Raw genomic sequence first — 15,888 nt, 5'->3', positions numbered from 1 at the left:
GGCTCCCAATTTCCGATGTGGGACAGCACAGTGTCGCCTGGTCCTCACAGCTACAGCATCAAGATCACAGTCAATTCTCCTGCATCTTCAACATCTGTGGCCGGTGGTCTTTGGTGCCTCCTGGTCACTCCCGAGTGGCATAGACTCTGTCCCCTCTGCTTGAAGGTAGTCCTCTTCAAGAATCCACCCTTGGATTCCACCGGACTCTCACCTTCTTGGCCAGCGGCTTCTTCACTGAAGTTCTCCATTGTGGTTTACGGCGGTTTCCGATGTCACTTCACATCTATGCACCCAGCTTCCCTGGTGTAGGTATCCTGATTCCTGGGGTAGCTACGGGTGGGGTGACTCTCCAACCTTCCATCTTCCACAGGGTTTCTTCAGAGTCCTCTGGTAATGGTTCTTCTTGAAAACTGCAATGCAACTTCCCCATTGACTTGTATTGAGTATGTGGTCATGTTTCCACTCTGCACACGGTCTCTGTGGGGTCCCAGGGTACTTACCTTGCATGGTTGGTTCCTTGGTTCGGCTCTTCTAAGACTACTGGGTCCAGTCCCGACTTCAGTCGTAGTCCGCATTTCACTTTCTAAGTACATGGTTCAGTCTCCCCCTGGAGACCATTGTGTTTTTGTGCTACTTACCTGTTCTACATTTGAAATATTATGTGTATTGTGTTCATATGTCCGAGTAGGAGATATACCAATTTGTAAGTGTTTATAATAAATATCTATTTTTATAAGTTCACTGTGTGGTTCTTTTTCACTTAACCTACACTATATGATTAGTTCTGGTAAGACAAGCTGCTTAACACATCTTCTGGACTAAGCCTGAAGACTGCTCTCCACAGCTACCACTTAAGAGAGCTTTCTATGGTTGTCTAAGACCACTAAAATCACCATAAGGGTTGTCTGGATTTGTGCAGGGTGCTTCACTTAAATAAGTGAGCATCATCTACTAACCAACTTCCTACACTATTTTTTAAGGGTGGGGAAAAGAGGCACTGGCATGTCCATTCTGGGCAGCCCCCACCCATACCATACAAACATAAAAGGACCCTTATGCCTATGGGCTTTCTGCTCTCCTGGGGGTGCAGATCTGGGGTGATTGACCCCATATGCCCCAAAGACTGTGCCCCTTTTTGGGTCGGGCATTGGCATGCCAATGCCGGGCAGCACCCACTCCTACTCTGGTTAAAAAAAAACCTCCTGTTACTTAGTGGTCATTCTGCCCCCCTCAGTGAGGCAGAATGGGGGCTATTGCTCCCAGACTGTGGCTACTTTGGGGGTGGGGGGCACAGGCATCCCCATTCTGGGCAGCCCTCACCCCATAACTACTAAAAAGAAAATAGTCCCGGGTTTCCTACCCCCCAGGGAGGCAGATCGGGGGCTACTGCCCTCATTTGCCCATAGGCAGAAAGACTGACTATGCCCAAAAACTTGGGATGGAAGCAAAGGCCTTTGACCAAGGGGCTGCTTCCCCCTCCCAGGTGTCTAGTGGTGGCACCCTGCTTGGAGAATCACCCTCCTGCGGCCATCACCGAGCAGGGATTCACTAGGGAAGTGTATCATTGGAAGGCGGAGTCCCCCCTTTGTGTTTCGGTGCTCGGGGAGCTGAGATAGCCCCACGAGCACCTAAGCAGTGAAACAGGAATTGAGCCCATCAGCTCATTTCAATTTCACTTTCTATGTAATAACGCCAGTACACCATGCGCTCGATTCACATTACTTTGAAGAAAAAGAAAATGCCTCCTGTTTGCTGTTTACAGCAGAGGGATTTCTGGGTTGTGTGCAGAGGACGTATTGGTTACCTCCTTGGCACACCAGCGCCACTGCCGAGGACTAGAAGGGGTTAATGCACAAGAGAGATTAACAGCAATTAATACAAGTCAAAGTAAATATGTATATACTAGGATATGTGATAAAGGAACTTGGTGCTCATCCAAGAAACTTGAGAAAGAACGCTAAAATCCATGAATGTGAAAATTAAAGTTAATCAACTAGCTTTTCTACCGAAAAAAGGACGTGAATTTAAAAGGTAGATTGTTAAATTGGCAAATTTGGAGGAATATGGTACGTGTGATAACGTGTTAATCGTTATGAGAGAATAAAGGGTCAGGGTGGCTCCCCAAACAATAAACAGTGCTACTTGTACAGCATAATTCTGACTTGAATACGATGTGTAGTAGCCTCAAGAAAAGAACAGTATTTAGAGTATTGATGAGTCGAACTTTAGAATAACATTGTACACAGGGATTGTGGTTTTCTAGGATAGCAATTTAAGTTCTCACAATGGTTCAGTATTCAGCTGTACAATTTGCAAACTTGCGCTATGTGTACCAAGGCAAATGGTGTTGTGTGTAAGGCATTTTATTAAATGATTTAAAATCTTGTCCTTATTTTGTATCCCTGAAGTCTCTGCTAAGGAACAAAACTTGTTTGCTACATGGAAGAAAAGTTTTTTAACCCCTTCGCTGCTGATGACGAGGTCAGCTCGTCATCAGCTACTGCGCTCGTATGCTGATGACGAGCTGAGCTCGTCATGTAAAGTGGGTTTTTAAAATCTTCAGCACACCGCGGTAAATCGTACGGTTAAGGTGTTAAAGAAGATGAGAATAAAAGAATCTTTTTTAGAAAAACTTTGATGGAGTCTATGCGCTATGTATTTAATCAATGTTGCAATGCTCACATATTTGACATGATAATTGGTGGGTGCTGATCATATTTTCACAACATATTCCACATTGTTTTTCTTAGTTCAAAGATTTTGCTACGGCACCACCCCCGAATTTTGGAAAGGAGTTCTGTGCAAGTGCGCTTATTTAGCCACTTTGTATGTTTCGCGAGGATCAGCACTATACGCTAGCAAGCTTACCTGTAGTCAAAGCACTGAATACACAAGTGTGTAAAGCATAACAAAATACTAGTGGCCTTTTGATGTACAGAAACATATAACACCAACTTTCTCGCTTATAAATGGATATCTTTAACGTACTTGTAATTTACTTCGGTGTTCAGATGACTCGTCCAAATAGGATACATGGGACAATAAATAAACCAGGCCCAAGTATTTAAAATAAAAGAGTCGTCGTTCTGGAGAATGCAGGTCTTGGTCCATGCACCAAGGCCTTTTTTTGGGGGGCTGGAAAGCGTTTGTTGCTTACGAATGCTAATGAGGCTTATCTTCGTGAATGGCATGTTTCTTTTGTACCTTGTGTGCACAAACACAAAAGGCAAGGACACATTTTGTTTTGCTTTTATTTTTATTTGGCAAAGCATCATTGCATACGCTGTTCAGTAGCATGGGCATAGCTTACACAGAACATGAATAGAGTAAATCAGGAAGTTGATCGAGCAAAGTGAAATATGAAAATCTGTGTCTATTATACCCGTTTTGAACAGCGGAGCTTACAATAACAAGCGAAAATCCCGAATTTATTCAAGTTTATTATGTACAAATATCGGGTTGTGTAAATGTAGCAAAGCAGCAGGTTGTATTCACTACATGCTATTCGATGACACCACTTCAAATGATTGAAAAGGGAAGCTCATCTCGGTTTTATCTATAGCATTTAGCAGACGTCTGGATATATATAGAATCTGGCAATGTGCACGTACTGTAGTGTCAAGGAGTGCATGAGCAAACAGAACCACGAATATTCTGAACAGTTAAGTTAAAATTGAAAGTGTCCACAAATAAAAATAAAATCTGACAGATTCCTCTTCTTTAGACAAATAAAAGGCATGTAAACAAAACGCTGCCGAATTATTGTTTTGAACCATTCTCTACCAGATTAGCACGTTCAGCTTCTAAAAAAAAATGATACAACACGATACGTTTCCATGCCGATCATAACAGCACAACGAAGTCCAAAAAAGCTGCATTGCTGTTTCAAAAAGCATTTCGAATTGGAGATGAGTATCCCACTGTAATACTACGGTTGGATCAAACGGGTGGAGTTTTTATAATTCACCCCTGCAAAAGAAATGAAAGTGGTAGTTAGAACGGTTGCCGTTAAACAAAATGGAAGGCCAAAAGCCATTGCACATAAACAAGCACAACCCCCAAACAAAAATATAAAACTATTTAGCAAGCAATAGTACTGTGCATGCCAGCAAATGGTTGCATTAACTTATTCGTAGCGGTCTGAAATTATCAGCACAAATGTCGTTGATCTTTCCGTTTTAGGGTGAAAACTCTTGATAAGGGGATGCCATAATGATTTCTACTGTTCGATATTTGATCTATGTAGAATTTTTTTGTAAAACTAGATATAGTGTCTCTTCTTTAGATGTCAGCATTTATGCAAATTAAATTCATTATTTTGTTTAGTCAAATGCGCAAACCATGCACAAACTAAGGCACACTAACAGTATTGAAGCAAATCCTTTGCGACTTTCTTGTACCATTCACTGAAAATTAAGGCTTCTATTTTCCTTAAAGGAGACCATTTAAGACTTATTAATGTCGAGGTGCTTGTTTCTACCTGGTATCTAGTGAAGACAAGACATCATTCACTGGTCCCAAAAAAATGAATATGTATGGTTGTCTAGGGGCTAATATGAGAATCAAAAGCAATTGCCTTCAACCTTCATCTAGCAGAGGATTTCTTGAATGCTGATTAGCCCTTTATATTGGATCTCTAAAGTTACAACTGGATGAATATACTCTTCAGACACTAAAGAACAGGTTACTTACCTTCAGTAATGCCTTATCTGGTGGAGATTGTATCCAGCCGCAGATTCCTTAGCTTAGAATTATCCCCAAGTGTCAGACTGGATCCGGATTTTGTTTTTGCGAAGCAGTATTCCTGTGTGCCAGCGTTGGCGCTGTTCGGTTTCTCGTGTCGTTGTCAGTGTTGTCTGAGTTGACAGTAACAAGAGCGAGGCCTATATTAGTGCCACCACAGAGTGCGGACATCAGTTTCTTTATGTGACGTGCCAGAAGCACAGAGTCAAAAAGAGTACTAACCACTGGTGTGTGAAAACTAGGGCCCTCAAAGGGGAACATGCCCTAAAACGCTATAAAACCATTCACAGAGCAGGACGGATGGATGGATGGGTCAATGAGAAATCTGTGGCTAGATACAGTCCCTTCCCGATAAGGCGCTACTGAAGGTAAGTAACTTGTTCATCTGCTACAGACGTCTTGCTGCACACAACTTAACTTAGAATAGATACCCAAGCAATATCTCCCCAGAGGAGGGTCTACGGAATGATTTCACACTAGAAAGTCCTGTAGGACCAAGCTGGAAAAGTGCCAGTCCCTACGAACCAGACTGTCCCAGCAGCAGTGCTTGGTAAACGTGTGCAGAGATGCCCATGATTCTGCATGGCAGATGTCCAGGACTGGAACTCTGAGTGAGATCAAAGCCATCTGACACCCCATTTCCAACCACCAAGAGGGAGGTCCGAGCATTTCTGGGACTATTAGGGTACTATCGGCGATTTATACGCCAATTCGCCGAGATAGCTGCCCCCCCTTACGGACATACTCCATGTGAAATCCCAGACCCTACTACATCTGTCCGAAGAGATGGAAAAAGCCTTTTCTCTACTGAAAGAAGCTACCACCACCAGTCCGGTACTTGCCTCCCCTGACTTTAGTAAGCCTTTCCTCCTACATACTGATGCCTCAGAATTAGAAATAGAAGCGGTCCTCTCAACACTTCCCTACGGGGATAGAACACCCCCTACTCTATCAGTAGAAAGCGGTTTGCCCGGGAAGAAAAGTACCCAACCATAGAAAAGGAATGTCTGGCGGTAAAATGGGCAATTGAAAAGTTGAAATATTACCTGGATGGCCGCCCCTTCTCTCTTTAAACAGACCATGCCCCACTCCAATGGATGTGCCGCAACAAAGGACACAACCCCGCACCTTGCAGTGGTTTTTGTCCCTTCAGCCATATGTATTTCAGGTGAAACATAGGAGGTGTATGACAATGGTAACACAGACTTTTTGTTGCGAGTACCGCCTCTCCCCAAACGGGAGAAACATGGGGAGAGGGTGTGTCACAGGTTTACCTCCCCTCGGGACCCTCAAAGACAACAGAGAGTTGAGGGAGATGTCACTCACCCAGCAAGTCCTTTTCTGTTTCCCCAGTCTGAAGACTGCATCCAGTAGGGCAGCATCCCACAGGAGACAGTAATAGAGACCGATCCGTTTAACCGGAGCAGAGGGCTCAGAGACCCACAACATCACGATGAGGTATACAGCAGCTAGCCATTAGAGGGTGCCCGGTAAACCAACAAGTAAGAAGCCGTAAGACAGAGGAGTTGGAGAAACGGGGAGCTGGAGGAATCGAAAGACAGAAGCCTGCTGTTGCTTAAACCCGCAAAGGTGGTACTGACCAGGGAGCCAGGAGGCCTCCAAAACGGTGATGCGCCCAACCACGCTCCCGGAGGAGCGTAGCTACACAAGGTACAGGACCATGTCCCGGGGTGGGTGGGAAGGAAGCCTGTTCTTTAAGCAGCTCCTGTAGGAGAGTAGGGTCTGCTTCCTATGGTCACCCCCACTTTTTGCTTTGCTGGTTTTCGACTTGGATATGGCTGTGGGCCTGCTAATCAGACCCACAGCACAGACGCACTCTCTCTAAATTTAGACCATGTACTCTAGGTACATCCACAATTGGGAATTGGTTCACCTTGTCAGCCCCTTTAGAAGTATACCCTAGGTACTCAGGGCATAGGTGTAACTAAGGCCTACCAGGGGCTGCCTCATGTATTATGCCACCCCTGGCTGGCCACTCAAATAGACACAACTGGCTGATCACTCAGCTGGGGCAAGGTCGTGTAATCACCCCTTGCTTAGGTATAGTATTTCTATACCTACTTATATATAGACACATAGTAACCTATAAGTCACTCCTACGACAGGCCTTAACAATCCTGGAGGCAGAGTGCTTGGTTATGTGTGAGATGTGGCTTTAGCATGAGCTGAGCCCGTCTGAAGCTTTCGGAACCATGTCCTTATAGCTGTTCTATGATATCGCCATTCGAACAAGTTACTTACCTTCGGTAACGCTTTTTCTGGTAGATACTATATCTGCCTGTGGATTCCTCACCTTGTGAATATCCCCCTTGCGTCAGCAACGTTCGGAAATTCTTTTCGTAGCCTCGCGCCGACGTGGTTAGGACGTCACAGAGACATGTCTCCGCTCGCGACTCCGCTGACTTCACCGACGCCTATAATAGGCACGCGTCGGCGTGATGACATCAGTTCCGCCCTTTTTTCCGTGCCATCGAGGCACACGGACGGACCAATGACAGTAGAAATATACATAGTATACACAATACACAATTGCCAAGGAGAAACACACATAGTGTGAAGCAAATGCAAGAAAGCAAAACGAAACAACTCCTTAACATTACAATATATAAACAATACATAACAGTAACTCTGGTAAAGAAGAGTGGACAACGGGGAGGCGGGTCGGTCAGTGAGGAATCCACAGGCAGATATATTATCTACCAGAAAAAGCGTTACCGAAGGTAAGTAACTTGTTCTTCTGATAGATACATCTGCCGTGTGGATTCCTCACCTTGTGAATAGAGTCCCACAGCAGTCCCCACTCCCGGAGGAGGGTGTCCACTCTTCTAAACCAGGAAATCCTGAAGGACAGAGCGGGCAAAGTGACCTTCCCTCCTCACCTCGGCATCTAAGCAGTAATGCTTCGCGAAAGTGTGGAGGGAAAACCAAGTAGCCGGACTACAAATGTCCTCAACAGGAACACCTCTAGACAACGCAGAGGTTGACGACTTAGCTCTACTGGAATGAGCCCTAATACCCTCTGGAGGTTCCTTACCGGCCGAAGAGTAGCAGATCTTTATACACAGAACGATCCATCTTGACAAGGTTCTCTTATGGACTGCTCTCCCTCTCTTGCAGCCAGCAAATCCAACGAAGAGCTGGTCATCAAAGCGACAGTCTTTAGTTCTGTCCAAATAAAAAGACACCGCCCTCTTAGGGTCCAGACGGTGCAACCTCTCCTCCTCCTTGGAAGGGTGCGGGGGAGGATAAAAGGTAGGGAGGGTAATGGATTGACCAAGGTGGAAAGCAGTCACCTCCTTAGCAAGAAAAGCAGCCCTGGTCCTTAGAACCATTCGATCAGCATGAATGGTCAGGAACGGGGGCTTGGAACTAAGAGCTTGAAGCTCACTCACCCTCCTTGCCGAGGTTATTGCAACGAGGAAAACTGCCTTAAAGGTTAAAAGCCTCATAGGACATTTATGAAGAGGCTCAAAGGGAGCGCCCATCAAAAAGGTCAAGACAAGATTCAAGTCCCACTGAGGCGCAATAAAAGGAGTAGGAGGGAACTTGTTTATGAGACCCTTCAAAAACGTTAAAACTACAGGAGACTTATAAAGAGAGGGCTGGTCAGGCAAACAAATAAAAGCCGACAGCGCCGAAAGATAGCCCTTAACCGTGGCAACAGCAAGCCCTTGCTGCGCCAAAGAAAGTGCAAACCGGAGAACATCAGACAAACGGGCTCTTAAAGGGTCAATATCATTCTCACCACACCAAGTGACAAATCTTGACCATCTATACGAATAGACAGTCTTAGTGGAGTCACGCCTGGCTAACAAGATGACATCCACCGCGTCAGGCGTGAGAGAATAGGAAATCAGGTTGCCCCGCTCAATCTCCAGGCATGAAGGTGCAATGACTGGAGGTGGGGGTGTAGAACCTGCCCCTCCATCTGAGAGAGAAGGTCTGCCCTGAGAGGGAGACGGAGCGGCGGGTGAGAGGAGAGGTGGAGTAGATCTGTATACCACACCCTTCTTGGCCAGTCCAGGGCAACAAATATAACTTGGGCCCGGTCTAGGCGAATCTTCCTCAGAACCCGAGGAATCAAGGGTATGGGAGGAAACGCGTAAAGGAGTTGACTTCCCCAACGCAACTGAAACGCGCCCCCCCGAGGCTCCTTGCCTCGGATACTGGAGGCTGCAGAATGACGGGCAGTGAGCATTCTCGCGAGTGGCAAACAGGTCCACCCGCGGAATCTCCCACGTCCGAAAGACATGACGAACTACCTCCGGGTGAAGCCTCCACTCGTGGTCGGCAGAGAACTGCCGACAGACTGTCTGCACGCACGTTCTGAACTCCGGCCAGATGATTTGCCATCAGACAAATCTGGTGGTCCTGAGCCCAGGACCAGTGACGCAGAGCCTCTGTGCAGAGACACTGCGACCCCACTCCTCCCTGCCTGTTGATGTATCACATCGCGGTCGTGTTGTCCGTCATGACTTGGATCGACGGACCGCGAAGGGAAGGGAGGAAGGCCTTGAGCGCCAAACGTATCGCCCGCAACTCTAGAAGGTTGATGTGAAGCAAACTTTCCTCTGGAGACCAAAGACCCTTGACCTCCAGATCCCCCAGATGAGCACCCCACCCTAGAGTGGATGCATCCGCTATCACCGTGGCCACCGATGGAGGTAGATGAAAAGGCTTTCCTTGCGACAGGTTGCCTTCCACGCTCCACCAAGACAGATCCGCTGCAGTTCTCTGGAGATCTTCACTGACTCCCCGAGATCTCGTTTGTGCTGATAACACTGCCTGCAGAGACACCACTGGAGTGCCCTCATGTGCCAGCGTGCATGGTTGACCAACAGAATGCAAGAAGCCATCAGACCGAGCAGGCAAAGGACCTTCAGGACTGGAACGACCGCTCCATTGAAAAATAAAGGAATCATTTCCTGAATGTCGCGAATCCTTTGAGGAGGAGGGAATGCACAACAAACAGTAGTGTCCAGTACAGCACCTATGAACAGGTTGCGCTGGGAGGGCACCAGGTGAGACTTGGGTACATTTATCGAAAAACCCAACCTGAACAACTGAGTTGTCTCTTGCAGATGATGGAGCACCTTCTATGACGACTCTGCTTTGATCAGCCAGTCGTCCAAATAAGGGAACACAGGTATCCCCGACCTCCTGAGATGAGCTGCCACCACCGCCATCCCCTTGGTGAAGACTCGAGGCGCAGTAGTAAGACCAAACGGAAGGACCGCAAACTGGTAGTGTTGCGATGGAAATACGAATCCTGCAAGTCGAGCGACACCATCCAGTCTCCTTCCAGCAGCGCCTGAAGAACCTGAACAAGGGTGAGCATCTTGAATTTCTCCCGCTTCAGATAGAGATTCAAGATCCTGAGATCCAGGATTGGACGTAGTCTGCCATCCTTCTTGGAAATCAGGAAATACCGGGAGTAGCATCCCTGACCCCTTTCCTGCTCTGGGACCAACTCTATCGCACACTTTCATAACAGAGTTAGAACCTCCTCCCGCAGAAGAGACAGATGTTCCTCGGTGAAAAAGCCTTGACAAGGAGGGTAATTGGGAGGGAATTCCCGAAAGGGAAGGGCATACCCATTTTCTACAAGATTGAGAACCCAAAGATCTGATGTAACAGATTCCCAATCCTGTAGAAAATGGGTAAGCCGACCCCCAACCGGCCCACATGATCCTGAACAGCGGATCTAGGGCTGCTTTTCTGTGGCATGGGGGTTGGAAGAGGTGGAGGAGGAAGAGGCCTGACGTCCACGAGGACGCGCTCTTTGCTTTCCCCTGTACGATCTGTACATAGAATTTTGCTGCTGTTGGCCTTGCCGGAAATTCTGAAAGGAGCGACCAAAGCCCCTGAACCTCCTGTTGGTCGAAGAGCCTCTGATCTGGAGACCCAAAGACTTAGCTGTCGCTCTGCAATCCTTAAATCTCTCAAGGGCCGCATCCGCTTTCTTCCCAAAGAGACCAGAACCATCAAAAGGAAGATCCAGCAAAGTCGCCTGAACATCAGCCGAAAAGTCTGAGGACTTCAACCAGGCTGACCTCCTAGTGGCAACAGCAGTGCCCATGATACGAGCCACAGAGTCGGCAGTGTCCAGACCGCTTTGAATAACCTGGCGAGCTGCCGCCTGAGCATCAGAGATCACTTCCTCAACATCCTTCCTGCTGGCATCAGGAACTTTAGGAACCAGGACACGCAAAGAATCCATCAGGGCATGCACATATCTCCCCATCAGACAAGTGGCATTAGTTGACTTCAACGCCATGCTTGCCAAAGAAAAGGTCTTTTTTGCAACCTGGTCTTGTTTCTTCGCTTCCTTTTCACAAGGAACCTGAGGAAAGGCACTAAGACTCTTCTTAGAACAGGCAGCCTGAATGACCAGGCTCTCTGGCGAAGGATGAGAAGACAGAAAAGCCGGGTCCTCAGGTGAAGCCCTGTACCTTCTCGCAACACTCTTAGAAATCGCAGGAACAGACAATGGTTTCTTCCACACCTCCATAATGGGATCCGTCAAGGCATCATTAAATGGAAGCAAAGGCTCAGCCACGGAACTCGGAGAATGCAAGACCTCAGTGAGGATATTGGATTTAAACTCCACCGTTGGCAAAGTCAATTGAAGAAGTTCAGCAGCCTTCCTCATAACCAGATGATAAGGTTGGATATCCTTAGAAGGAGCACCAGAGCTTGAGGGCAACTCCCACTCTGGAGAGAAATCAAGACTTCCTGAATCTGCCAACTCCTCAAAACAGCTCTCCTCCAATTCACCTTCCTCCACATCAGAATGTGAATCCAGGTACCTTTGCTCTTCCAAAAGGCGTTGAGCTTCCCTTCTGGACCTCTCCTTCACACGCCTCGCAGCCGGATCCACCTGCGGCTCCGTCGGATTCGGGGCCGACGCCGGTATCGAATCCGATGGCAGAGGAATGCCCTCGAGGATGATCTGGAGCGGGCGACGCCGGAATCGGCGTTGACGACTTCGGCGGAGCCGGGAATTGCTAATGTGGCGTCGGAGCCGGCATGTAAGGCATGAACGGAGCCGGAGGATAGGAGTGAGGAACTCCCAGGCTGTAAGCCAAAGGACCCATGGGACCCGAAGGTGCACCAGAGGGGTACCACGCCCTTGAGAAGACGCCATACATAGCGTTAAGAAACTCTGAAGGGTCCTGGCCTGGGGCAGGAAAGGACGGTTGAAAACCATCAGGCAGGTCCTGAGGAGGGATCAGATTCGGCTCTTCAACAGGCGCAGAATCCACATCCTCCCGAGCCTCTTCCACTTCACGGGACGGGGACGGCGCCGGAGACGGATTCGGAGCCGGAGAAGGATTCGGAGCCGGAGTGGGAGATCGCCCATGCGACTCCGAAGGTGAGGCCTCACCTTCAGGCTCAGAGACTTCCAGAGCAACCACCTTCGAACGTACCTTCTTCGGTGACCTCGAGCCCGACTCCTTACCAGAACGACGTCGGGACTCATGTCTCCTCTTCTTATGTTTCTTCTTCGACTTCGAAACATGATCCGATGCCGACCTCGAAGACGACCCCTCCCGAGAACCAGACCTCGCCCTTCGAGAACGAGACCTCGACGATTTCTCCTTCCCAGCCTTCATCTTCGCAACCAGGAGTTTGGCCTCTCTCTCCCTAAGGGCCTTCGGGTTCATCTACCGACATGAAGAACAATCTTCCACATCATGGTCGGAACTCAAACACCAGATGCAGTCATCATGCAGGTCGGTAATAGACATCATTTTACCGCACTCCCTGCAGGGCTTGAAGCCGGTCTTCTTGGATGACATTGTCGAAGAGACAGGATACAAAGAAGCAGAAATTTGCAACAAAATGGCAACAAAGTACCAGTTGGCTACAGAGATTCCCGATAACCGTTAGCGTCGACGACACGGAAAAAAGGGAACTGATGTCATCACGCCGGCGTGGGCCTATTATAGGCGTCGGTGACGTCAGCGGAGTCGCGAGCGGAGCCGTGTCTCTGTGACGTCCTAACCACGTCGGCGTGAGGCTACGAAAAGAATTTCCGAATGTTGCTGACGCAAGGGGGATATTCACAAGGTGAGGAATCCACACGGCAGATGTATCTATCAGAAGATATACTCTTAAGTGCATTATAATCCTCGCGGTTAATGCTAACTTTGGTTTGGCTTTATCCAAACATGTCGTGTAAGGAGTCATACGCCTTGGAATACTACCACTCGCCAATTCTGGCGACGGGGGTAGCATTCCACCCTTCTAGAGGGAGAAGACATGTTGTTGCCGACTATCCCTGTTAAAGTTAACCAGAGCCCCAGCGTCACAAAATGGACACTGCTGCCACCGACACAAGTCTGACCTCCTGCTGCTGGGAGTCCTTCCAGTCACGGAGGTTTACAATAGATTTCCTGCCTGGGAAGGTGCGAGCACCACCCCAGGCAGGACTTTGTGTATTGGGACAGGGAGGGCTGAATAGAATGAGACACTGCCTGGGGCACACTAGGTGCTCCATGCATACCCCAGTTCAAACCGGTTGCTGGGGCACTCCAGCCCCAGCTCTGGCCCGAAACTGGATAGAGGAGAGGGGGTGTAACCACCCCACTTCCTGGTCCCACCCACAGGAGGGACCTAGTCAGTAATCCAGCCCCTTTTAATTGTATAAAGGTAGGAGCGGAGTCCTGAGACTTTAGATTTGATCCTGACTGAAACCTGACACAAAACTCTGGACCTTCGACATTCTGCTGAAGCTGAAGACTGAAGAATTTCCCTTGTGGCCAAGAGGTGACCACCCTGGGCAACCAGGCACCATCCAGCAAATCAACGGCTTGCTTTGTCGATGTTCCCGCCGGAACCCGAGCACAGAGCCTGACAAGACCCAGACTTCCAGACCTCTCTGATCCTCCCTTCACAACTGCAGCATAGCTGAGCTGAGATCCGTGATGGCGACGAGACACGTGGGACCGGACATCTTGAAAAGCCTGCAACTTGCTACCTGTTCAGCTCCTGAGGTACCCTTGAAGCTGTGCACTGGGGATTGAGAAGCCCCGATCCCGAGCTCCATCTGCGACGAAGATTAGCCCCCCACACTCCAAGAGACCTGCGTGGGGCCCTTCTGCTTTTGTTCTGCTCGACTCGTTGTCCGGTTGCTGGCCCTTTGGCTAGTAGCCTCTGTGACGACAATCCTTTTGAACCACATCACTGGTCTGGTTGCTCCAGACTGGCCCTTGCTTCCCTGCAAAGGTGAGGTACCCCAGACCTTGCTGGTCTGCACCAGAAGCCTTTTTGTGTATCCTGCGTGGGTTGCCTTTGCCAAGGCTTGTCGACTCCAATCCAGAAGTCAACCCCTCCATCTGCAAGATCCTTCGTGGGACAGCCCGTCTCCAGCACCTGGTGGTCGTCGCCTCCTGGTCCACGTGGCTGCCAAGACAAGCTTCAAGACAGCACCCGATTGCTCTTCGATGTCGTCCGGTTCCTTCCTGGTTCCACACGGTCACTGGCTAGTGATCCAGTCTCTGTCCCCTCTGCTTTCAGGTCCTCTTCATCCTCGATCCACCCTTGGATCCAACCGAGCATCTTCCTCCTGGTCGCCTGCAGCATCTTTCTTCAGGTTTCCATAGGCTTCAATGACGAAACCAGACACATCTTCACACCTATGCACCTGCCGTCCGTGGGTGAGGTAACACGAGTACTTCGGTGCTCCGAAGGGTATTGACTATCCAAGTGTCTAAGTCTCTAGTTGTTTCCTCCTAGCCAAACCAGAAGTGTCCTAAATCCTTCTAAATCTAACTTCTAAGTTCCCATTGACTTTGCATTGAATCCCGCATGTATGTAAAGACCCTGCACGCGCCACCTGTGGGCCTCCGTCTTCTAAACTATTGTTAAGACAGTGTAGCCACAGCGATTCCCTAGGCCTTTCCTTTTCTCGTGACGTGGTACTTATATCACTTTCTTAGTATATGGTTTGCTTCGCCCCTAGGGCCTAACCGTAAATTGTGCAACTTAACGTATAATAACTGAGCGTCTTGTTATGTGCTTTGGCCTCTGACCTCAAAGAGTTCAGAGGAGTGTGTTAGAAATAAATACATATATATTTTAAATATATCCTGTGTGGTGACCTTTCATTTGATATTCAAGGGGTTACATATGGTAAAACAGCTGGCTTTACACGGCCTCTAGTCTTTTTGCCTAAGACTGTTCTGTCCACGCTACCACTAGGATAGCTGGTCCTTAAGGTTGACTTACAACCATCACCATAAGGGTTGTTTGGACTGGAGCAGGGTGATCACTAGAATAGTGAACACCATATACCAGGCCAACTTCACAGCTCCCATCATCCTGCATGGGCCTCGTATCCCCTTCACACTACACTCACTAGCTGTGTGATTGTGCATTGGTGGTCCCTCACTCCTTTTCCTTTCACTCGTAACAGTTCTAAAAACCTCAGTCTCCATATCTTTCCTCTCCTCATAACGAACCGCAGAACCATCGGGAGGGGACGACCCCGAGGAAGCAAGGACGCGATAGGAGAGACCGGCTTTGTTGGCCCCAAGGAGACGTGATAAGGCGGAATTATCCTGAGCCTTCTGCTGAAAGCCATACAAAAACGATGGATTTAGTCCCAGATCTCTGTACTGGGGTGAATGTATCACATTGATCTGCATTCTGTCCATCAACTGTTTTTGCATTTGTCACCCAGATTGGGACGGGGATATGCTCAGACGTGAGTCCTGTGCTCTCCACGCCACTGGAGTCAAGCTATCCTGGCTGATGACGGATGATAGCCAGAAACCAGTCCTAGGATGCTTGATTCTGGTCCAGGGAAGACATGGCTTGGCAGTTCGGGCTGGACTGTTCCCATGAGGCACAGGAAGGCTGATTTGCATATGGCCATGTCTGAACTGGGGTGGCTTGGTGAGCAAAATGGATTTAGGCCCAGATCTCTGTACTGGGGTGAATGTATGACATTGATCTGCATTCTGTCCATCAACTGTTGTTTTTGCATACATTTAAAGAGACAATAGGGATAAGAGGCATTATCCTGAAATCACAGACTTGCGTACTACACTAAAAGAGCATATAGAAAATTAAATCCTGCTCTACATAAATCTCCTTCGTTTGCCGGTCCTTGCCTAT

The 15,888-nt window shown here is 48.4% G+C and overlaps 1 protein-coding gene across 2 annotated transcripts in view; it reads right to left on the bottom strand.

The window, feature by feature from the left end:
* Positions 1-3,237: 3,237 nt before the first annotated feature.
* LOC147708968 (protein-L-isoaspartate(D-aspartate) O-methyltransferase) overlaps positions 3,238-15,888 on the bottom strand; it is a 254,816-nt gene continuing 242,165 nt past the window's right edge. For both annotated transcript variants that reach the window (XM_086927565.1, XM_086927566.1), the window contains exon 8: positions 3,238-3,969. In XM_086927565.1, coding sequence (XP_086783691.1) covers positions 3,957-3,969 — 13 coding nt within the window. In that variant the 3' untranslated portion in view covers positions 3,238-3,956. The remainder of the gene's footprint in view (positions 3,970-15,888) is intronic.

The sequence above is a fragment of the Lissotriton vulgaris genome, chromosome 6 (genome assembly GCF_964263255.1).
Source record: "Lissotriton vulgaris chromosome 6, aLisVul1.2, whole genome shotgun sequence".
Classification (NCBI taxonomy): Eukaryota; Metazoa; Chordata; class Amphibia; order Caudata; family Salamandridae; genus Lissotriton; species Lissotriton vulgaris.
The sequence above is the reverse complement of the archived record's forward strand: the minus strand, read 5'-3'. Positions and strand labels throughout refer to the sequence as shown.